At 40.9% G+C, this 25,254-nt stretch overlaps 1 protein-coding gene across 1 annotated transcript in view; it reads left to right on the top strand.

Moving 5' to 3' along the window:
* Positions 1 to 25,254, top strand: part of ARHGEF28 (Rho guanine nucleotide exchange factor 28) — an 81,918-nt gene that overhangs the window by 36,497 nt on the left and 20,167 nt on the right. The window contains exons 14-27 of the mRNA XM_065406111.1: positions 315 to 455; positions 2,129 to 2,379; positions 5,079 to 5,201; positions 5,891 to 6,008; positions 6,904 to 7,158; positions 8,441 to 8,517; positions 11,275 to 11,453; positions 12,496 to 12,584; positions 14,729 to 14,911; positions 17,210 to 17,338; positions 18,105 to 18,199; positions 20,964 to 21,002; positions 21,089 to 21,136; positions 24,408 to 24,896. Coding sequence (XP_065262183.1) covers positions 315 to 455; positions 2,129 to 2,379; positions 5,079 to 5,201; positions 5,891 to 6,008; positions 6,904 to 7,158; positions 8,441 to 8,517; positions 11,275 to 11,453; positions 12,496 to 12,584; positions 14,729 to 14,911; positions 17,210 to 17,338; positions 18,105 to 18,199; positions 20,964 to 21,002; positions 21,089 to 21,136; positions 24,408 to 24,896 — 2,216 coding nt within the window. The remainder of the gene's footprint in view (positions 1 to 314; positions 456 to 2,128; positions 2,380 to 5,078; positions 5,202 to 5,890; positions 6,009 to 6,903; positions 7,159 to 8,440; positions 8,518 to 11,274; positions 11,454 to 12,495; positions 12,585 to 14,728; positions 14,912 to 17,209; positions 17,339 to 18,104; positions 18,200 to 20,963; positions 21,003 to 21,088; positions 21,137 to 24,407; positions 24,897 to 25,254) is intronic.

The following is a 25,254-nucleotide window of genomic DNA, read 5'->3' as shown; positions in this document are numbered from 1 at the left end:
GAGGTGGTATTTCAAACAATGGATCCAATCCTGAAAAAAATATTCCCTCTGATCCCCAAATCTCTGCTTGCCTCCACTCTGTTCTATTTACATTTTAACGTGTAAGATAATGATGCTGTCATCACTGGCAGGCTTTGTCTTTTCATTTTAATCTTTTCTCAGTACTGGTTAGAATCTTTAATTAAGGCTTACCTCAGTTCAGCAGTATACTCACTGCATGAATAAAAATGCATGCACATGAGGATCTTCCCTTGCTGTGATACTGCCAACCTGTTTGTACAACCAATGCTTACAAGGTTTTTATTTTGTCATAGATGATGTGGATGCCTCCCTGTGGACTGACCTCAGCACAGAGGCACAGGAGTTTGAGGCAGAATCTTGGAGTCTTGTTGTGGATCCGGCATTTTGTAGCAAGCAAGAAAAGGATGTTATCAAAAGGCAGGATGTAATTTTTGGTCAGTGTTTCAGTTATTTTTAAAAAGTTGAAAATAACTTGGCACAGGCAATGAGGTGGGATACACACATCATATAACTGGAATAAAATGCTCAGTGCTTAGATTTTAATATGAATAATGAAGAATATTTAAAGACTATGTTGTCACAAATAATAATGTAACGTAAATGTAGAGCTAACAGAATATTGAAGCCAATTGCCTAAAAATATTCATTTGGTTTTGAAAGTTAATTTCAATTTAACCGTATTCTTGACCCATTCATGTCCACCTTTTGTGAACACTTGAGTATTGAAACTTTACTAGCATATATATTCCTGAAAAGTTAATTTTAAACTCAAATGTGGGAATAGTAATGAAAAGCAAATTTTGAATTATATACTCAATTATAAAATTCACAATTTGCACTGTTTGATAGATATGTAAATCATTCAGTCAGGGAACAGAAATTCTACAATATGCCTTATGTAACTAACCAACACAACATGAAATACAAATAATTGTGATGAATTGTTTATGGATGAACTGCAGACCAAAGAATTATTTGCTAAAGAAAGTTACAAATAATTTTGAGTAAATAATACATTTGAGAAGTTCACAACTTTTCCCTAACAGTTTGTGGGGGGAAAAGTGACATCAATTCCCTAAATTACTCATTGCAAATTATTTCCTCTGTTCTCTTGTTTACTTATCTTTTATTCTTCATAAGTCAAAATGAAGTTCCTAAAATGCTTAAATGTTCAGTATTAAATAAATCTTTAATAAAAAGTGCTTTAAAAGAGAAAGCTAGTGTAGGTATCTGTAAGAATAAAATATCGAAGATCAACGTTCACACTCCTAGATAAACTGAAAATAATAATATTCTTTGCAGAAAATTGGTATTTTTTAAAAAAACATTCTGGGGCCAGTTTGGAGAGCCTTACTCAAGGTTTTATTAAGTTCTTACTCAAGTAATCTTCCAGGGACTTCAGACTCACTGAATGAGTGATGCCTGTGTATTAGTGTGCAAACAGAGCAGACTAATGTAAAGAATCTTGGTATTCGGTTAGATATGATTCCTAATGTTTACTACTAGGACTTAGGAGATTTAAGTTTAATGTAAGTTGTTAATATTGTAGAAGTTGGGAGTTTCCATGTTTGAGTTGACACACTTTGCATTAGCGCAGTAAGTTCAGTAAGTTCTAACTTTTTGGTGTTAAAGTCAAACTATGGTGAATAATTTAACAAAGGCAAGACAAGAATTGGAGTTCGATATTTTTGACTGTGGCTTTGCTGACTTGGTCTCTGATGCTGTATTGGTCAGCATACTGCAGTAGAGGGAGCCAGAAGAGCTTTTTGCAGAGTAGCTGCATAGAGACCCTTCCTGTGTGAAAATGGTATTCTGCTCTCTGCATGCGTTCCTGCATGCAAACACCTGCATTGTCCCCTTTGTTCTCTGCCTCCTTCAGACCCAAAATTTGTGCCATGGGGCAGAAATGGTAAAAGAGGAACTGGGCTGGTTGGAGAGCACATGTTACCATAGCCGGGGCTGTTTTATTAGTTTTAATGCTTATCATGGAAGAAATCGTATTTATGTCCATATATTTGAATGTAAAACTATGTGATGCATGTCAAATAATGTGAGGGAAAATGTCTGGTTGAATTATTACACTGCACCATCTTCCTTTAAACTACAGAGCTGATGCAAACAGAAGTGCATCACATCCACACCCTCTTCATTATGTCTGAAATATTCAGGAAAGGAATGAAAGAAGAATTGCAACTAGATCACAGCACTGTAGACAAAATATTTCCCTGCTTAGATGAATTGCTAGAGATTCACAGGCAATTCTTCTGCACTATGAAAGAGAGAAGACAGGAATCGTGTGAGGGGGGAAATGAGAGAAATTTTGTAATCAACAGAATTGGAGACATCCTTGTGGAGCAGGTAAAGAGATCAGCAAAATTAAATCTTCACATATTCAAGGCCAAAAAAAGATATTTGTTGAATTCAAAATTTTTGTGGGGCAGGGAGATAACTAGATCTCTTAGGATTGGCTAATAGGATGCAAAGATTTTCATCTCTTGGTTATTGCTTCAAATTCTTGTAGTGTGAGAAAATTATTGATGATGTGGTGGAAAAAAACACTGATGACGGTTTTCATAATCTATTTGAGTATTGATGGTCTGAGTCAAGTTCATAATGGACAGTTGCTCCCATCACTTAATCTACCACCAAAACTGACACTAGCTGACACAGTTGTTAGAGAGGCAAAGGATTGAAAGAATGAATTATCCTCTCATCTCTTGAAGAGGGTCTTCCAGAACAGTGTCGATATATGTTGGCCAGGGTATATGGGGCTGCTTGTGCTACTGCTGCATGTGTTGACCTGTACTTGAAAGTGGGTGAAGTAATATCTTTTATTAGACCAAGTTCTATTGGTGAGACAAGCTTACACAGAGTTCGTAAAGTCTGGGAAATGTACTCACAGTGTCACATCTAAATACAAGGTGGAATAGATTGTTTAGCATAATGCATATTTTAAAGGATCATTCAAGGTGAAGTGACTCGTTAGCACCTCTCCAGTCATATCGGGGAAAGGGGAAAAAAAGCTGGCGGGTAGTGGGAGGGAGATAAATGGGTTGTAGATTGGATTTTTGGCTCATTACAACAGTGTTTTTATTCAATCCCTGATTTTTAGTATCTAGCAAAGTATCTAACAATCTACCAACCTCTTCATGGACCATCTTGAAGAATTTCTGGACAAATGCACCACAGAACCAATGATATACCTGAGGTACATCAATGATATTTCCATCCTCTGGCTAGATGACCTAAACTCCCTCATAGATTTCCACTGCAACTTCAACCACCACCACCCTTCCATTAAACTCTCTCTAGAACACTCCCCAATTAGCATCAACTTCCTGGATATCATAATCCGCTTCAACAATAGAACACTACAGATAGCCATATACAAGAAACCCACGGATCACCACACCTGTCTTCACAGATCCAGTAACCACCCTAAACACACCAAGAAATCCTGTTATCTACAGCCTGGCACTCAGATCATAGAATATGCTCTGAGGAGAAAGTCTGGGGTATATACCTTAACACATTTAAAAGCACCTTCACCAAACAAGGACAATCCACCAGAGAAGTAAGTAGCATCATGGAATGGGCCACCCAAATATCCTGAGAGAACCTGCTTCAGTATGAAATAAAACCCCCATCGACCTCACATCTCTAGTTGTCACCTAGCTCCCCACAGTGGAACCCATATGACAAGGTGCTGGAACAGTTTGTATAGCGCGGGTGCTGAGAGCCATTGAACCAAACTATAAACCCTGTAGATGATGGAAACAGCTTTAAGCCAGGTGCTGCACCCCGACTTCCAGCCCCTATGCCATATGGGTTATCTTCAAACAGTTACGATCCATACTTGGTGGGGACATTCTGAAAGAAACTTTTTCTCTACCTCCTCTTCTGGCCTTCAAACAACCTCGCCAAGCATGTCATTAGAAGCAAGCTCCCCACAGACCAGGACTCAAAGTAGCACCTGACCTTGCCAGAATAATAGATGCAAAACCTGCAGACATATCTCCAATGCTACAACGATCAACACACTGTCCAAGATTCATGGGTCCTATGACAACATGTGGTGTACCTCATCGGTGCACTAAATGCTCCAATAACAACTATGTGGGTGAAACCAGATAATCACTGCACTCTCAAATGAACTCACACAGAAAAATGATAAAAGCCAAAAACACTATATCACCTGTGGGTGAACATTTTCACAAAATGATCACTCTATGGCTGATCTGTCCTCATCCTCAGAGGAAACCTGCAAAAAATGAACCTGGGAGCTTAAATTCATAATTCTGCTAGATACCAAAAATCATGGACTGAATAGAGACACTGGATTTATGACTTATTACAACTATCCATAACCCACTTAACCCTACCCATCCCCAGCTTTCTCCCCGCTGGAAAGATGTTAATGGGCCACTTCACCTTGAATGGTCCCTTGAAATATGTGCTAACTACTTATGCTAAACAGTCTGTTCCATCTTTTATTTAGCTGTCATGCTCTGTGTACATTTCCCAGACCTAAAGAAGAGCTCTGTGTAAGCCTGAAAGCTTGTATCTCTCACCAACAGAAGTTGGTACAATAGAAGATATTACATCACCCACCTTGTCTCTCTAATATCCTGGGATCAACATGACTACCACAACACTGCACACTGTACTTGAAAGTGACAGCACAAATAATGGTTAAAACAAGTAGACTTCTAAAATTCTCTGTTTTATTAAACTAAGGTAATATTAATAGCAGATCTAAGGAGATTTGTTTGAGGTTTAAAATTAAATATATGAGACCACATCCAATTCACCTTACTTGTGTGCGTACTTGTTTTTACAGTCAATCTGCTATATATATTCCAGCCTCTATTGGCCTGATTCTACATTCCTTATGCAGATTACAACTCCCATTGATTTATAGGATGCAGTGTCAGGATCCCGTATGTGGTTTATTTCCATTAACATCAATAGAAGTTACAATTGATAGTATGCAAAAATCCTTAAACATACTCTACAGTTAGGTATATTGTTGAGTACAATTTTATGATTTTCATCAGTTTTCAGAGGAAAATGCCAATAAAATGAAGAAAATATATGGAGAATTTTGTAGTCATCAAAAAGAAGCTGTTAATCTCTTTAAAGAGCTGCAACAAAACAAGAAGTTCCAGAATTTTATTAAAGTAAGTGCTTACAAAAATATGACTGTTGTTAACAAAGTGGCCAGAAAACATGTTCATAATTTGTAGTTCTGATTTAAACAACGCAGGGCCTGATTTTAGGAAGTAACCTCCCATTTTATTCATGCAATCTTGTGGGCACAAATAATTGTAGGTGCAAAGTGGGAAACTGGATTGAGTTCCCTTTCAGAATCAGGTCCATGGTATTCAATAGATCTATTGCAATAGCTTATTAAAAAAACAGAGAATCCTGCTCAATCAGAGAGTTGGTAAATTCCATTTTTGTTTAGATTAGAACATCAGTCTGTAATACACACACATTCCAGTTATGAGCCACCTCATCAATTATATCTTTCAGACATCCAGCTAAACCACCTCTGACTGTATAGGCAAGATCTCCACACTAAACAAAGGATTATATATCAAATGAGGCACAGATAATGAATGTAAAGCTTGGTTTTGTGTATAATTTGCACTTTCTCAGCATTAATTGGAAATGTAGATATAGACTCAATAGTTGGGAGTATCAAGATGATATCTGACATTTCACGGTGGATAGTGCAGATAATTTAACATTTTTTTTTCAGTTTCAATTTATTTAGCACATGTAGATCTAATGCCTTTTGCTAGTAAATTAATATTTTAGTGTAACTTTCCTACTTACAATAAAATATGCATAATTATTTTTAAAGCTGCGAAATAGCAATCTTTTGGCTCGACGTCGAGGAATCCCAGAATGCATTCTGCTTGTCACTCAGCGCATCACAAAATACCCAGTTCTGGTAGAAAGGATACTACAATACTCAAAAGGTGAGTAATAGATTCAGTCTTGCCTCATATCAGAGACAAATCTGGAACCTTAATACATCTCTTGCATAATATATGCAACATAGTCCCAAAGTGTGAAATTTGCAATTGTGCTGAGAGCCAACACAAAGCCTGTGTGCACCACTTAAGCTGTCTACACAGGGTAAATGTCACCCAAACAGTATGTCTGGCGTATATATTTGTTAAGAATGGGCAGACTTTAAAAGTTTCAGAGGTCAGTTTCAGATAAGCCTCAAAATTCAGAGGAATCTAATTGTTTTAGCAGAAGATCTTGAATGTCAGATGTGGAACTTTTTTGGGACTAAGCCTGGAAAACTATTTAAATGAATCCAAGGAAGTGTCTCATAAATAGTGCTGGGCAATAAAATATTACAAAATGTTTTTTCATTAATAGTCATACAAAGTTGCTTCTATTCTTTCTGTGCCGCCTTTGAATATTCTAGTGACCAATAAACTGACAGGCATATTTGCAAAAATGGAGAATATGCAACTATTCATGCTGTAAACCAGATTCTAAGTTATTTTCATCCAGTCAGGAGACACAACATGCCATGTGATCTATGTGTATAATCTAAATTTTAAATTTTGAATACTGCAAGTGAATTGCTTATAAAGAATCAACAGTATATGAATTATTTGCAGAAACTATTGAATAAATCTGAGTTAATTACAAACTGCTCAGGGACATATCACAAATACAAAAAAGAATATTTTTCTAATAAATTACTTATCAGAAATTAATTTTACAGGTCTGTTTACAACATATCAGTAGATTTAAATCTCAAACTGTGTTAGGCAGATCATATAAAATCAGGAAAAATGTCATCTCTTGAATAGGGTGAATACTGTAATGTTGTCTGTTCTTTGTTTCATACAGAAGGAACAGAAGAGCATAAAGACTTATGCAAAGCCCATTGCCTGATTAAGGACATGATTGCAGCAGTAGACTTGAAAGTCAATGAATATGAGAAAAGGCAAAAATTGCTGGAGATTCTCAATAAGATTGAAAACAAAACTTATACCAAACTGAAAAATGGCCATGTTTTCAGGAAGCAGGACTTGAAAAAGAAAGAGAGGACACTTTTGCATGAAGGTTTGGTGTATTGGAAAACTGCTACTGGACGTTTCAAAGGTACCACATCTTTGCAAAGAAATTCCATAGCTTTTTATTTGCAAATAATGTATAAAGATTAACATTTGGGTTAAAAAGATAAAATAAATTGTAACAATAGTTCACAAATCTGAGTTCGTGAGGTAGTGGAATTTAAGGTACCATAAAGGAACAAGAAATGCTGCTAATCGCTGACATGGTAATTCCAGAAGGTGTTGTGGTTTGTATGTGATGCACAGTACACCTAGGCATGGAGCCAAATTCAGACATGATATAACCAATCACACAAGATTCTTGCACTCTGCTGCTGTTTGCATTTCTTGCTGCAAACCTGCCCCTCTGCATCAATAGCATGCAGTTTACACGCACACTGTCTTGTGTCATACTGACATGTACATTTACACCACCCAGTACTTCACATCTGATTTTGGCCTCTAGTGTCAAAATCACACTCACCTGCACTTGCAACACCTTCATTTGAGAAGAAAACTCGGGAGCAAATTCAACTGGAGCCACATATGTACATCTAAGAGCAGAATTTGGTCTTCAGTGTTTAATCATACATAGTTTTCTTTTGCTATCATTAACATTCCATTAAAAGCCATATATTCATGGTTTAGCTTATAAATTAGAAAAAAATGCACAAATGCTTTTACCCATATTTCCTTGTGCCGTGATTATATCAAGCCTCATTAACATCAGTAACAAGAAAATAAATTAGAACGTGTCCGTCCTTGGATGCAATTTCTCTAAAGAACACCTAGTCACTTCAGGAAGAAGTGCTGGCAATTTGGTGAGTGTCCCTTTTTTCCATCCAAGTTAGTACTTACTGATCAAGTGATCCAGCATTCTGTTGCAGGAAGGTGGCAGCTAAAGGTGCTGTCGTTCACACAAGCTGTAAAATGGTAGCCTGAAATTGCTTTTGGCAGATTGTGATGAGATGCAGATATTTCATACTCAGTTTACTGTAAGTATCAGAGGGGTAGCCGTGTTAGTCTGGATCTGTAAAAAGCAACAGAGGGTCCTGTGGCACCTTTAAGACTAACAGATGTATTGGAGCATAAGCTTTCGTGGGTGAATGTGTGTGAGGAAGTGGGCATTGCATGCGTCTGACGAAGTGGGCATTCACCCACGAAAGCTTATGCTCTAATACATCTGTTAGTCTTAAAGGTGCCACAGGACCCTCTGTTGCAGTTTACTGTAAGAATTCTTAACAGTTTTCATTGATCAGGATTTGTCTTCAGGTTAAAAGGAGAAATTGATTGTGATATCTTTCATTAAAACCACTCTCTTTTTTTTAAAGACAGTTTAGCCCTGCTTCTAACTGATGTGCTGCTCTTTTTACAAGAAAAAGACCAAAAATATATATTTGCAGCTGTTGTAAGTATATAAACAGCATTTTTAATATGTATTTTAAATATTTTATTTGCACGTTTCTTAAAAGTTAGATGCTCTTGTAGGTTTTGTTATCCAATTATACTGATAGTAACGTTGCTTTTTTTTTTTCTGGTGCTGGGAATCTTGTCTGAGCAAAAATGTATTTGTATATGGAAAACTAAGATTATTTCCAAAGTTAAAGTATATGTTCTTCTTCGAGTGCTTGCTTATGTCCATTCCATATTAGTTGTGTGTGCTCGCCACATGCACCAGTGCCGGAAGTTTTTCCCTCAGCAGTATCCGTAGGGGAATTGCTCTGGTGCCCTCTGGAGTGGTGCCCACATGGTACAGTATAAGGGGCGCCACCAGCTCCCCCCACCCTCAGTTCCTTCTTGCCGCCAGTGACTGTGCACGGAACGTTCGCCGCTCTTACTAGCGTTGCTTAGGCTTCGTTCGTACGAACTAGAGTTCTTGTAAAGTTAGTGTACATAGTTAGTAATTGAGTTAGTTAGCCCTTAGCAATCGTTAGAGTTTTGTTAGTCCTGTCGGGGACTTAGGCAGGGGACGGAGCATGCCCTGGTCCCCAGGCTTTAAGCCCTGCAATCGCTGCTAATGGCCCCTGCCCATGAGCAATCTGCATAGTAGCTGTCTCAGGTGCCTCGGAGAAGGGCACATAAGTGATAAGTGTCGAATCTGCAAGTCCTTTAAACCTAGGACCAAGAAAGAGCGTGAGATCAGACTCAAAGTGCTCCTGATGGAGTTGGAACTCACTCCGACCCCAAAACAAAGGTCCGACTCAGCACCCAACACCAGGGCATCGGTGCGTAGTGCCCCGCCAGCGCCGTTGACAAGCCAGCACTGATCCCCATCCACAGCTCCAGCCAAGAAGTCAAAGAAGGCCGGTAGGGGACGGTCTCCTACTCCCTGCAAGGGGAAGGACAGGGCTGGGGGTGAGCTAAGACCCACGCCAGGTGGCTCATCTCCCCCGTCGGGAAGTCGGGCCTCAGCTCACGTCGAGCGATGCAGCCCACCCCGTTCCTTGCCTGCAGGCCTGGATTAACTTTTTGTGGGCCCGGTGCCAAACATATTTGTGGGCCCCCATGGGGCAAGGTGCAGGGGGGCGGGATGGTCAGTCTCCAGAGTGAAGGGCGGGCTGGGGGCAATGAGGCACAGCACGGCAGGAGCAGCCCTGCTCCACACAGCCCAGCAGGAGGGCACTGTTTACAAACCTGCAGCTGCCAGACACACACTGGCCTGCCCAGCCGTGTGCTGCCAGCATGCCCCTTCCCCTTGAGGGCAGGCCTGCACCATACCACCCCCCTGCCCAGTGCCACACCCTTATGCCCAGCGACCCCTCGCCCAGAGACCTCCACCACAGATCTTTATGCCCAGCCACCCCTCCCAGAGACCTCCCCTGCTGGCCTCATATCACAACTGCACAGCATCCTGCACACCACACCACTCGCCCAGCACCCCCCGCCCATACACTTCCCCAGTGCTCACCACCTTCCTCACAGTCCCACCATCACAGCCGCACAGCACCCCATATTCCTGAGGGGATTCTGCACCAATTAAAAATTCTGCGCACAATATTTTAAAATTCTGCAAATGTTGTTTGTCAATAAATAAATGTGGAGGCTCCAACATGGTAATAGGGAGCACAGGCCACTGGTTGCATGGAGGTGGGAGATTACCCTGTAGCCTCCCCACACCCCACCCCAGGACAGGGACTCGGCAGTGAGGCTGTACCCGACCCTGACACAGTGCAAGGGTCAGGCCTGCCCCAGAAACACCCTGGGGCCACCGTATCCATTTCATGACCTGCCCTCCTTCCCCACTGTTGGAGTTTCATGCAAGAAGGAACTGAGGGTGAGGGGAGCTGGCGGTGCCCCTTGTGCCGCGCCATGTGGGTGCCACTCCAGAGGTCGCCAGAGCCACACCCGTACGGATACTGCTGAGGGGGAAACTTCCGGCACCGGTGCATGTGGCGAGCACACACACCTAATATGGAATGGACATGAGCAACACATCTCAAAGAACACCAGTTACAGAAAAGGTAACTGTCTTTTTTAAGAAGAGGGAGTTGAGCAGAAAAGAGAGGGGAGAAATTATTTTTAAGTTGTGTCTCACCTGATTATGAAGGTCCATAATAGAGCAGGTTCTTGTAGTTTTTTATAAAAGTAAATTTAAAATCTGTAAAGCAAAACTGAAGATTTATTTTAATTGCAAAGATAGTAATAAATACATTATATGTCAAATATATAAAATGTCTCTGGGTAAATTTTTCAAAAGCATCTACATGAATTTGGCGCCTAAATCTCAGAAAATCAATGGGATTTAGGCTTCTAAATCACTTGGATGGTTTTGAAAATTTTACCCTTGAGGAACTCTACACAAGCCTATGCAATTAGACATCAGGGAAAAAGACAAACATTATTACTAACCCAAGTAGTCTATATGATACTACAGAGTCACATTTTTTAACATATAAACACCAGTTTTAGCCCAATAATGTATCCCAAGGACAGTGTAAAATAAATCATAATTTGACTATTGAAAGGAATACTTGATAGAATATTTGTTTGCCTGATCATTCAAAACTTGAGCCCACCAGCTGATCTTTGGCAAAATCCACTTAGTGTGACCATAAAAGTCAAGCCTAAGATTAATTTGAAAAAGTAACAATTGTGCTTTTAAAAATGCTTATCTTTTGTAATAGGATAATTTTTCTTCTGCGTGTGTTGTGATTATTTTCTATAGGACCAGAAGCCTTCAGTTATATCCCTTCAGAAGCTGATAGTAAGAGAGGTAGCCAATGAAGAAAGAGGGATGTTTCTGATTAGTGCTTCATCTGCAGGGCCTGAGATGTATGAGATTCATACAAATTCTAAAGAAGAACGCAATAACTGGATGAGGCAGATTCAAGATGCAGTGGAAAGGTACAGGAAGGTGTCTGTATTTCTTTTTACCATGCGAAGAAGGCACATGTCTTATGGCAGGAATTGTATATCACTAGAGCTGTGCCAAGCCTGTCAGTTCAGGCTTGCATGGGGCTCAGCAAGCCATTTTGCTTGTTGGTTTTGTTTCACGTGGATTTTCACCCCACGGCCAAATTCAGCAATGGCATAAGTGGACTCAGGTTCATTTGACATCAGTATCTGGCTCCCACTAATCTATGTTAGTTCATTGCCAAATACTCACTGGAGTCACCCCCCGTATGTTTCTGTGGTGAAATGGATTTTTTTCTTTGAGTTTGGGGCTCACGTAAACCCCAAAACCTCAGAGTGAAACTTGGCCAAACAGCTGAGTTTTTCAGAGTTTCCATCAGAAGCTGTATACCCTTCCCCTTCCCCTATGAGACCTCATGTGCAAGCCAGCTCAGGTTCCCTTTCCCTAGTCTTTGGTATTCATGATATTCTGGGGTGCTGTAGACCTCTAGACTGTCTCATGTCCTTGGGAAATCTCCCTCATATCTTCTTGGGATGGCCAGCTGACCTGCTGTCTCAGGTTTAGTTGACAAGATAAATCTGTTCCTCATAATCCCCCAAAATATCTTCACAGTACCACAGCTATGAGGGGGCCATCCATTCATTCTTAAAGACATTGGAGGGAAGGGTCAAGGCATACTATTAGCCCACAGAAGTAGGTGTGGTCTCAATCTTTGCCCAATTTGCAAATCTCAGTGAACTAAGGTTGGACTGAGTATTTGCCAGGTCTGAAGATCTGTTATGAAATATTTGCACAGCTGTAGCTTTCCTTTTTTTTTTTTTTTTTTGGCAGTCCTACTATGGTGAAGAGAAACACAGAGCTTAGTTTTGAACTACTTAATATTTTAAAAGAAGCTGCAGAAGCGTCTGCTTCTCTGTTAGAGCAGAAGTTGCTAACGTTGTATTTTATTTTTTACGTCTGAAAAATTTCTGTATGTGTGTGATATATACAGATTTTACTTTATCTGCCTTTGTTTGCATTTCAACATTAAAGTTGCCCGGAGGAAGAAGGAAAAATTAGCGAATCTGATGAGGATAGACGGATAGTTGAGGCCAAAGCAGCCAAGATTCAAAAATGTCAAGGTACAGTGCCTCTCACACTACGCTTAAAATCCCAATGCCAGAGAGTTAGGAGTGTAAAGAATAATCTGGATTACTGACTAATAAAGGGATGTACAACAGGTGCTCAGACACCATAGTGATGACTTCTGGATGGTTGGATTGATAAGCTTCAGAAGTGGTAAAGCAAGGGAGTGCTTTGACGTGTGTGACTTGAGCCTAGACATATTTATTTCTTTGATATTTCATTGTATCCACCTGTTTTATATTTTTACTCTACTGCAATCAATACAAGAAAAAGTATTGAAAAAGCCAAAGAAATTGATGTTTTCAAATAGGCATTGAACAGGTATAGTTCTTTATTTGCCGAAATAGCCTAAACGTTCAGTAGTTACATGGATTTGTATTTCTTTATAACAACTCATCTGTCACTACTTCATTGTATATTATCTGAACATGCAGCATTTAGGCCTAGGCTTTGCACTTTTGACACAGTGAGATACAAATTGCACATCTTTCCTGCTGCTCCCAGGGATGATTGACTCCAGGGGAGAGCAAGTGGTAGAGTTGCTAGCATTTGAGTATTACATTCCAGGAGTGTAATCCAGACCTGTGAGGGGTTGTCACTGCCTGCCCTGCAACCTTGGGTGCCTCACAATGTTTTGCTGCTGTAGCTCCAAACCTGGGCTGCTCACAGACAGCCAAACAGCATGCAAGTCACACCAAGTGCCTATGTGTAGCTGCAGCCTGCCAGCTTCACACCAGCCACATTCTGGCTTCCAGCAGCCTTGGTGACCACTTGCAGGGTCACCCCAACACACTCCCAGTCCCAAACTTTCCCCAAATATGTGTGTTTTGCACTGTGCAGCCCTCTCCTGGACAGTTCCAATATTATAGGCCTGTTGCTCCTGGAAGGTGTCAGTGTTACAACAGTTTTCTATTTTAACTGCAGTTACCAAACAATTCAGTTTACACACTACACTGGATTAGTTTTGATTAAAATATAAAACAAGTTTAACTACAAAGAGAGAGATTTTAAGTGAATACAAGTACAAAGTATTAAAGTCAGAAATGGTTACAAGAGAAATAAAGATAAAATGCTTTCTAGTAACTAAAACTTAAACTAGACTTGGTTCAAGGTAAAATTCTTACCACAGTTTTCCCAGCAATATTGCTGATCAAATTTTCATGTCAGGATCTCTCACAAAATCCAAACGCTGGTTCCTTTCTCTTCTTGGGAGAAAGAGAGAGAGAGAGAGAAAGTCTGGGGTGTTTTTGCCCCTCACTTTTATAGTCCAGGCAGCCTTTGAAATGCATTTTCCTGAGGGTTATCCCTGGATAAAGTTCCTTCCTGCTGTGAGGATTGAGACAAGAGTCTCCTGGTGAAAGAGGTTCCATGTTGTTGTTTGTTAAAATGTAGATTGATCTATTCCTGCTCCCTCCCTCCCCCACTTTGCTGCCAAAGAATGGCCACTTGATGTGTGATTGCCAATCAGATTTGATGACACCTGGCTAGAGGTGCCAGCTTGTATTTTGTCTTTGAAAAACAGGTTTCTCCCCTCCTCCCCCCGATTTGTCTGGTGGACACATTTCACCATGATATTATTGACCTGCAAGTTATTGATACCTCACAAAGCATATTTTGTTCAAAGATTACAATCGCATATACGATATGAATACTCGGTTGCTTATGAATACTTTGGTCATAATGGGGAGGACAACTTTAGATCTCCACTGGGACCTTCATGGTGGAGGCTAATTAGATATGCACTGAATCCTCACTTCCTCTAGCTGCCTTAGCCAGGCCTCCTTCATGGAATTGCCCACTTTTGGGGCTGCATCAAATGGCTGAGGGGCCCACAATGTAGTCAAGATTACATCATCAGAATTCCTTACCGGTCAGACTTTCTGCCCCTGTGGGGACTTGTCAGGATCTGGGTCAGCTTTTATCAGTGCAGACCATGGATGGAATGAATCTTGTCCCTTTCAGTTTACAAAAGGTATCATGCAAGCTGAGTCACTCCTTGGCTTTGTTTGTAGGTATGTAGTAGCCTTGAATTAGCAATGATAATGTGGCAGATGGATAAGAGGAGGAGTGGGAAGCGTACTTTACCTTCAGAACAGAATGGTGTTATTGCTAACATAATATGTCCAAATTTGGTTAATAGAATCTCTGAGTAACCAGGACCAGCAGATCTGCAGTTATTTGGAAGATAAGCTGCATATCTACGCAGAGCTTGGAGATATGAGTGGATTTGAGGATGTCCATGTGGAACCACATCTCCTTATCAAACCTGACTCTGGAGAAATGCCACAGGCTTCCTCATTGTTGGCAGCAGCACTCAGGGAAGGTGAGATTGTCTAGAAGGAAATGAAGCAGCGATTATGTAGATCACAGATGCCGGCTTCCAACTTTCCCTGGGTGTGTTCAACCCCTGCTCAGCCCCAGGCCCTGCTCCCACTCCACCCCTTCCCCCAAGGCCCGCCCCACCTCTTCCCACCCCTGCTATGCCCCTGCCCAGCTCCGCCCCCTTCCCCGAGTGTGCCCTGTCCCCACTCCTCCCCCTCCCTCCCAGCACCTCCTGCACACCACGGATGGGTGGGAGGTGCCGGGGGGGGGGCAGCTTGGCTGCTGCTGGGTACTAAGCACCCACTAATTTTTTTTCCGTGGTGCTGCAGCCCTGGAGCACCCCCGGAGTCGGCTCCTATGGTGTAGATAGGCCCCGAGGGAGGTATTTGAAGTAAATAATCCATTGATATCCACTTAGTTTGCAGCCATATTGCTTTATGGTATGGTTTAGCAAGGTCTCAAAAGCTCAGCAGGTTTGAGCTATGTGAATAGCTGGATAAGAGACCTCCAAGGAACGTCTACCCTAGTGCTGTGGGAGGTGGTGCTCTGGGTTGCATGTTTTATGGAGTCATAGAAATGTAGGGCTGGAAAAGGGACCATGTAAACCTAGACCACTCCTGACAGGTTCAACCTGTTCATAAAAACCTTCAATGCTGGGGATTCTACAACCTCCCTTGGAAGCCTATTCCTGAACTTAACTACCCTTATAGTTAGAAAGCTTTTACTAATATCTAACCTCCCTTGCTGCAGATTAAGCCCATTGCTACTTGTGCTACCTTCAGTGGACACGGAGAACAATCGATCACTGTCCCCTTTATAACAGCCCTTGACATATTTGAAAACTGTTATTAGGTCCCCCCTCAGTCTGCTTTTTTCAAGACTAAACATGCCCAATTTTTAACCTTTTCTCATAGGTCAGATATTCTAACCCTTTTACATTTTTGTTGCTCTCTTCTGGGCTCTCTACAGTTTGTCCACATCTTTCTTAAAATGTGGTACCCAAAGCTGGACACAGTACCCAGCTGAGGCCTCACCAGTGCAAAGAAGATTGGGACAGTTACCTCCTTGCATACGACACTCCAGTCAATGTACCACAGAACGATATTCGCTTCTTTCACAACTTCATCACGTTGGTTCATATTCAATTTATGATCCGCTATAAATCCCAGATCTTTTTCAGCAGTACTACTGCCTAGCCAATTAGTCCCCATTTTGTAGTTGTACATTTGATTTTTCCTTCCCAAGCATAGTACTCTGCACTTTTCTCTAGTGCATTTCATCTTGTTGATTTCAGACCAATTCTCCAGTTTCTCCAGGTCATTTTAAATTCTAATCCCATCTTTCAAAGTGCTGGCAACCTCTCCTATCTTAGTGTTCTCCACAAATTTTATAAGTAAACGGTCCACTCTGTTATCCAACTCATCAATGAAAATGTTGAATAGTACCAGACCCAGAACAGACCTCTGCAGGACCCCACTAGATACGTTCTCCCAGTTTGACAGTGAACAATTGATCACTACTCTTTGAGTATGGTTTTTCAACCAGTTGTGCCCCTGCCTTATAGTAATTTCATTTAGATCACATTTTCATAGTTTGCTTATGAGAATGTCATGTGGGGCTGTGTCAAAAGCCTTACTGAACTCAAGATGTAGCACATCTACTGCTTCCTCCCCCCCCCCCCCCCCGCCCCAACCCTGTCAAAGAAGGAAACTCTGACTGATGATGGGTGAAATCTATAGGAAAAAACTTGTCCATGTTTTGGAGGTGTTCATGATGGAAGAATATTTTCTTCTAATATTATTTCAAACAAGTCATATTTGAATTAAATGTACTGTCTGAGTATAATGTTATCATTCTGTCTACTGAGAAATACATAGATTTACAGTGAAAAGCCCCAAGTTCAAAGTAAGTTAATCAGTTGCCAAGAAGGTATTACTTAGATGCTGGAAAGATGTATCTCCATTTTCATAGTGGAACCTGACCTCTCTGAGGGTGCATCTTATGAGATAATTATCTCTTGCTTATAGAATAAAAACAATAATGTACATGGGAACCCTGTGTAAGTCACTTACAATTAAGTATAATAGAGCATACACACATCCTCCTTTTTCTGCCCATTTTTAATTTTGATTTTCCTTCCCATCTCTGTTGCTCTTGATGGTGCCTTAAACATCTGGGTTTAGAGGTTAATGTTACAACAGTTCCCAAGGGGATCACTTTCCAGTACAAAAATACTGTAATTATTTATGTAGAATGCAGCTGTTTCGTTGGTTTCTGTAACACATATTTTCCTCTCCAGCTGAAAGCCTCCATGTTGCTGTAACATCATCACAAGCAAATGACACAAACAGGTCATCAGAGGAGAGTACTGGAGAACCAAGCTTGACACACACACTTAGTGCGAATGAAATATTTGAATCTCCTACTCGTAAGTAAAACATGACACTTTTACTTGCCCAGATAACAGTACTAATTGTCTCAGGATGTTTCCCAGCCTTCTGCAATCCATAACAGTCTAGGGTCAATAAAGAACAATATAGTAGTAATAAAAAAATACAACAGAGCAGATCCTCAGCTGCTGTACATTGGCATAGCTTCATTGAAGTCAGTGGATAATTTACACCAGGTGAGGATCTGCCTTGATGTGTACCTTCCTCCCGTCCACATTAATATTTCATATATGTATAAAATGCACTATCTTGTGTTTACTGTTGAACTCCATAGCAAGCATATATTGCCTTTTAAATAATTTCTGCTGACTTTCATGAGAGGCCCTATAAATCAGACGATGTACAGAGCTTGACATTCCAATCATTAGAGCTATTATACAGTGTAGATTTCTTAACCAGTTGAAAATTCTGGTACTAAACCCTGTAAAACTACTGATACAGTGAAGTTCCAGCTATATTTATTTCATAACATGTTGTTGGGTTTTTTTACAAGTGGGGCATTTCTTATTTTTTGAGATAGAAAAGGAAGAAATGTCACCTTCTCTCTCACAGTCGTATTTCCCATCAGCATCTATGTATGGGTTGGGGACAATTAATGTAAATCTGTAGTTTCAGCATACTGTAGGTTTAACACATGGTGTGCTGTTTGTTTCTCTATTCAGAAAAGGAGTGTACTGTGTAATGTTTAGCATTTTTCTTATTTTTCTGTCTATCCCACACATTTTGTTGGGTTTTCATCACTAGTTACAGAAATAAAAGGAGATGAAGAATCTTGTGACTTCAGTCCCAGGATTTGTCATGCCGTGAATGAAGTGGCAGGCTCTCTGATGGGGGATAAGGTACTGTAAATGATCTATCTTCCTGTGTGTTTGTATAGCACCCACGCCAATGGGCTCTGCAATCCAGACTGGAGGTTCCTGCAGTGCAGATAAATAAAGAATAATAACGTGGTATTTAAGGACTGTATCTGTGCCCACAGCACTGGATGGGTGCATTTTATTAAGCCCAAATAAAGAAATGAAATGAAATGAAGGTCACTGGAGCTAACTGTGGCAGCCTTACAAGCCTGTGGGCTTAGAGCAGCAGCTGCAGGGCCACTCTGTGCCAGTTGTGCAGTGTTAAGGTTCCTGGATCTATCCTGACCTGCTACTTAACACCAACCTATGTTGGGCGGATAATGGGACTCCCTCCACTCCCCTCACTGACACAGGGTAGTGAAAGCCCCTGCTTGGCATAGATCTCGGATGGCACAAACAGGACTTGTGCTGGCTGTCCTTACCAGGGTGACTTTCATCTCACTCCCAACTCCCATGTAAAACAGGGATGTAAGAACACCTATGTAAGGTGTACATATTCTCCTATGTAAGAACACCAAGTCACTTTTGAATTTTAAGTGGACACAAAACAGAACAATTTCAAAATAAGAGAAACTACCAATATTGCAAAATCCCTTAACTCTTTAAACAACTCATGCAATTAATTCCAAACTGTTGGACTGAAAAATCTCTCCCTGACAGAGCATACATGGGAAACATTTCAGGCAGCAGCAAGATGCTTTTTCAGAAAGTTAGAACGGGGATCAAAATTGGGCGAAAACTAAAGCCTTCCTATAGAGAGAAGGGGCAAACTGGGAGCTTTACAGAGAAGCAGAAAAAGGGGGAAAGCGGGAGAGAGAGAGAGAGAAAGATGAGGGGAAAATATTAAACATGGAAAGCAACATTGTAAAAATGCTTAGAAATGGCAGGGAAAAGAAAAAAAGGAAAAAAGAGATCAGAGGGGTAAAAGTGAGAGAGAATGAACAAAAACTAGGTGAGATGCACCAATCCCACCTGGGGTTTGAGGAGACACATTCAGACCCATCGCAGACTTTGGGCTTCCAAGGCAAAACGGCTGGGAACCAGAGCTTCTTGCTGTGTAATAAATCAGCCACCAGGAGGTGGCAGAACAAGCACACACAAGAGAAGAGACAAGGGATTTCAAGGGCAGCCGATGCTCTCAAACCTTTCTTAGAGGATGGTCATGGGCACGGATTGTCCAATGCTATGTTCTGATTGGCCCATTTGGCACTTTTTAGTGATATCAACTGCCATTGAGGCCCAGCTGTGATCTCAGTTCCATCTCATGCCCTTTATATGGAATGCAAAAGGTTTAATAAGAATAAATAAGGGGGAATGGTTGGTCATCTTTCCCCCATAGATACTCCTCTTTCTCCATTTAACATTTGACAGCAATCCCTCTCTGCCCTGCTTTCTGTGCCAACCTTCCTTCCTGTCCTTCTCTTTCCCCTTCCCTCTTCCTTGTCCCCCTTTCTTTGCCTCAAACCAAACCTTAACCAAAGCAGCCCAGCTTCTTCTTCAGTGCTGCTCAGCTCTGCAACCGGGGCAGAAGGGGAGTCGGCAGCTCTTCCATTTTTTAGTGCTCCCGCTGCATTGGGACTTCAGCGGGGAATCTGCTGCAGAGCTGAGCAGCACTAAAGGAGCAGCTTTTCAGTTAGTGTTTACAGTGGGGAGGGAAGACAGGGAGAAGATGGAGAGGGAAAGGGAGGGGGAAAATGTATCAAGTTTAATGTTTCCACTTCTCCCCTGACCTTGGCTGCATTCTCAGCAGCAGCTTGTGGCCTTTCCCTTTCTGTTCTCACTTTTGGATATCAAAACTAAATCAGGCCCCTAATTTACTCTTTATAATGGAAAGTAAGACTCAGCAGTGAGTTTTGGTCCACAAAGTGCTGTTGAAGATGCTGCTGTTGTCATGGAGAAGTGAGAGAGAGTCCAGATACTCCAGGCAACCAAAAACAGTGTAACAGTAATCACATAGCAAGTATACTCAAAGTAGTCTAGAAAGGATTGTGTTTGGCTTCTTCTCTATTTGTTTTTCCTCATCCTTCTCATGGGAGCTGTTTTTCATGATGGAAGGCTTGTGGGTAACTTCTCCACCCCGGCCCAAATCCTTACTCCCAAATTTTAAAAAGATTCTTAGAAAAAAAAAAAGAAATGTAGAATTAATGACCCAGCTCTAATAGCAACAAGCCTTGACAGGATGCATATTAGTAGGCTATCGATGTACTTTTCAGGGGGCTGAATGCATTCACCCTTCTGCTTCATGCCTCATAACACACTTAAGGCATTCACCCTAGTTTGCTAATATAAACCCTGTTGTGGTTTCTTGCTGTGTTAATACATAGTTTGTAGTTCTTCAGAAATCTGTTACAACTGACTGTAAGTAACACAAGTCACTCTACTGTACATACTGTAATCAGGATACTGTATTTGCAAAATTGTCAAGGAAACAAAGTGTTAATGGAAATATCATTTCTTTGCAGGAGTTGTCCACATGGGGATTAAAATTGTGGATGAAATACTTTTGTTTTTACAGTTGTCCTTGGGATCGCTAGTGATTTCCAAGTAATTTCTGGTGTTGGTGAATTATTAGTCTTCATAGATTACTGTTCCTGTCTTTTGTCACATGACACATAAAAAGGTTTGACTTAGTATTGCATGAATTAGCAATATGAGTATTTGGGCTAGGAAAAAACATTACCTAGAATATCCTATTTCAAAGTTTATAACAGCTATTCACAGCTATATGTATTTATATTTATTGTAGGTTGAATGCATGAATTTCTCAGGTTCCACACCGACAGAGGTGAGTATAAAGTACAAATATGAATGTATTATTTAGTTAAACTTTATAGTTTTCATAGTTTTGAAAATCCTTCTCTTATTTTCCAGATTGTACAAGCAATCCAGAATTTAACCCGCCTCTTGTACAGCATACAGGTGATTACTCTGTTAACTTTGTACAGTAATACATCTATTAATGTTTCCCTTTAGAAGAAGTTTCTTTATCTTGCCCTTCTTTCAGACATTGTCACCATGTTACATTCTATTGACTTTTTACTGTTGCATAATTTAAATAATAAAGCAATATAATATGTGTTGGTTTATATTATGCTACAATGATATTCTCCTTCCAAGAACTCAGAAGAATGCTTCTTTGGAAAACTTTTTCCAAGACAGGCGTGTACAATCCAAAGGGCTGTGGAGAAAATAAGATGGAGGATCTAAACTAATCAGTCAAATTGCACCTTATCTCCTTTCCATATACCATTCAGAATCTTGGAAAATCTGGATATTTAAATTAAAACACTTCCCAGATTATGTAAATTGCACAGCTAGCTCTTGCATAATAGATTCCTGACTCCTAACAAGATTGTGATATGGTTAACCAGTAATTGAACAGTTTTGTCTAATGCTTAGAATGACCTACTGGGAGTTGGACTTCTAGGTTCTGATCTTGGCTATATTATTTAAACTCATAACTGTAAACAGGATACAATTATCCAAACTGGTCAAAAAATGGAATTTCCATCCCACAGAAAAATCCCATATTTCAACATTAGTTTTCATCTCACATCAAGACAAAATGTTGAAATATCAAACATTTTCCTGGAAGGAAAAGTGCCGAAAAATTGTGATTCAGAAACTTTGAAACACAAAATGTTGACATTTACGATCAAAATGACACATTTTTGACATTTTGAAATGAAATGGTTTTTGTTGAAGAAAAATTGAAAAAAAAAAAAAGTAAAAATGACATTTTTCCCATGAAAAATTTTAATTTTGATAAAACCATCTTTTCCCATGGGAAATTTTTCAGTCCAAATATTTGGACCGGCGCTAATAATTGCTTGGCTACATTCAATGGTGTTGTGAGGCCTAATTAATTACTGTTTGCAAAGTATCTGAGGCTACATCTACTTTACAGGCGCGACAGTGGCATAGCTGTCTACTCCACAAGCGTCTACATGGCCGTAGACACTTCCGGCATCAGTGGAAAGCTTTTTCTGTTGATGTAGTTAATCCATATCTCCAAGATGCAGTAACTAGGTTGATGGAAGAATTCTTCCATCGACATCGCTGTATCTACACTGGGGGTTTGGTTAACCTGTCCATGGCAATCAGGGCTCAAAATTTATCTCAGTCCTGAGCGACATAGCTGGGTGGATCTAATTTTTAAGTGGAGACCAGGCCTGATACTTTTGAATGAGGGTCCCTGTATACATGCACAGTTCTGTTGTCATTTATTGTAAGATTTAGGGCATAATGGGCAGGCAGAGCCACTGGTCTTTTCCCACTTGCCAGAGTATCTATCTATTTTATCTAATGGCTAAAGAATTTCCTTCCCTAAACATTTCAAAATACAATATTTTGTCAAAATACGAAATTGATAGTTAATTACTTTATCATTTCTACAACTTCACCATTGTAGACCCAGACTGGGCCTGGCAGTGGGTGAATGTTCCTGGCTGAGGGCACTGTGATCTTGCCACCCCTTAAATTTCTGCACAGGGACCAGCCATAATCACTCCCTAATGTTAAGAACTGTGATAGTTTACTTCTGTTGTAGTAGCAGCCATTGGGAGCAGAGAGGAGCCAGGAGAGAGAAGCATGGCCCTCCCCATCTTCCAAACTAAGCAATGCAGCTGAGCCAGTACAGTAAGCAAGAGTCAGGGAAATTGGGAAGTGCACACTGCACCCAGCTAAATGCACCGGGGTGCATTTCCCCGGCAACCTTCGAGGAATTATAATGGAGTCACTTGGAAGCCTCAGGTGACTCTGTTGTGGGTGAGTCAGCTTTTGTGGCCTGCATCATGTGGGAGGTCAGACTAGATGACCATATTGGTCCCTTCTGACCTTAAAGTCTATGAGTCTATGAGTCTATGACTCCTGCTGGAATGGATTCCCTCAGCAGCTCCAGCCCCAACGCAGGCTGTTGCTTAACTGCTTAAATACAGCTCTTAGTGAAAGAAGTAGTTACTCTATAACAAAATAAACAGGGCTTTTTTCTTTTTCCTGCTATGTACTTAAGTGGACCTCATTCATGTAGTAGCTGAGCACCCCACAGTCATTAATGTAGTTATCCTCACAACACCCCTGTGAGATATGAAGTGCTGTATGTCCCCATTTTACAATGAGAGAACTGAGGCACAGAGAGGCTAAGTGACTTGCCCAAAGTCATACAGGAAATCTGTGGCAGAGCAGGGACTTGAACCCAGATCTCCCAAGTTCTAGGCTAGTGCTCTAACCATTGAACCATCCTTTTTCTCTGTGAGCTCTTTTGGGACAAGAATTGTGTGGCCTCGTGGATAGAGCACTTGACTGGGACTCAGGAGGCCTGGGGTTTATTCCTCACTCTGCCACTGGCCTGCTGGGCCACCTTGGGCAAGTCTATGACTCTGTGACTCAGTTTCCCTATCTGTAAAATGGGATTGAAGATACTGACCTCCTTTATAAGGCTCTTTGAAATCTACTGATGAAAAGCTTCATTTCAGGTTTATCTGCATAAGCTCTTTCTCTCTATTATTATTATTATTATTATTATTATTACAATACAGCATCTAGAACAATGAGGCCCTGATCCTAATTTGGGTTTCTGGACATGTCTGTAATATAAAAATTAGATGATAATATTCATCACTAACTAGAAACTCCCTGAAAAAGAGTGACATTCAATTCATTACAAAATGTCTCTCAGAACATGCATGAATACAGAATTCTGTACTTTTAATAGGCAGCAGGTTTAAAACAAACAAAAGGAAGTATTTCTTCACACAACGTACAGTCAACCTGTGGAACTCTTTGCCAGAAGATGTTGTGAAGGCCAAGACTATAACAGGGTTCAAAAAGGAACTAGATAAATTCATGAAGGATAGGTCCATCAATGGCTATTAGCCAGGATGGGCATGGATGGTGTCCCTAGCCTCTGTTTGCCAGAAGCCGGGAATGGTTGATAGGGGATGGATCACTTGATGATTACCTGTTCTGTATATTCCCTCTGGGGTACCTGGCATTGAACACTGTCGGAAGACAGGATAATGGGCTAGATGGACCTTTGGTCTGACCCAGTATGGCTGTTCTTATGTTCATGATGAATAGAATCGAAAGAAGCAATTGAGTGCTGACGCTTAAGGAAAATAGTAATATTTTTACATAATGTTTATTAAAAATAATTCAAAACCAGGTGGAAATTAATATTTGGTTTTACTAGGCAGCCTTAACCATCCAGGACAGTCACGTGGAGATCCATAAGATACTGCTGCACGAGCATGAAAGGACCAGTCGGGGTCACAGTTCTCGTGGAAACCTACTGCTAGACCAGGAAAAATACCGAAATTTGGAAAAACAAAGGGAAGAACTGGCAAATATACACAAACTTCAGCAACAGTTTCAACAGGAGCAGCAGCGTTGGTCCCGCGAGTGTGACCAGCAGCAACGGGAGCAGGAGATAAGAGAGAATCAGCTGCAGGAGAGGGAGAGAGATTGCCTGTGTCAGGAAGAGCTTCTTCACCGGAACCGGGGAGAACTGGAGCTTCAGCTGCAAGAGTTCCAGCAGAACCTGGAAAGGCTTAGGGAGGGCCAGAGGATGGTGGAAAAGGAAAGAGACAACGTGAAGATGCAACAAAAGATATTGTGGCACTGGAAACACGGCCGCCAGAGCAGTCTGCCTGCAGCATTTCCATCTTCAGGGAGCAATGAGGTACATGATTTCCCTTCAATAATTTCCCTCTAAGCCAGCCTATATTATTATGGTGACCTACACTTAAGATGCTGAAATTGCAGAAAGTGTTTTCTGAGACAAGTCTGATACTTCATTTGGCAACTTGTTGAGTTGGTGTGTATGGGACCTAGCTTCAGGAGCATCCAAGGGTTTCCCATAGGCTGGGAGCACTGCAGAATGACACTCGGCCCATGGGTATAAACGTGAGGAATAGAAAGAATCATCATGTCCACATTTTACTCTGCCACTTCTTCTTTCCCATTAAATAGTTGGGGAAATGTTTAGTTTTCTGGAACAATAGAACCCCCTTGTTTCTCAGAGGAAGGCTATATCCATG

Source organism: Emys orbicularis, chromosome 6 (assembly GCF_028017835.1).
Source record: "Emys orbicularis isolate rEmyOrb1 chromosome 6, rEmyOrb1.hap1, whole genome shotgun sequence".
In the NCBI taxonomy this organism is placed as follows: Eukaryota; Metazoa; Chordata; order Testudines; family Emydidae; genus Emys; species Emys orbicularis.
This window is presented reverse-complemented; position numbering and strand designations above follow the sequence as displayed.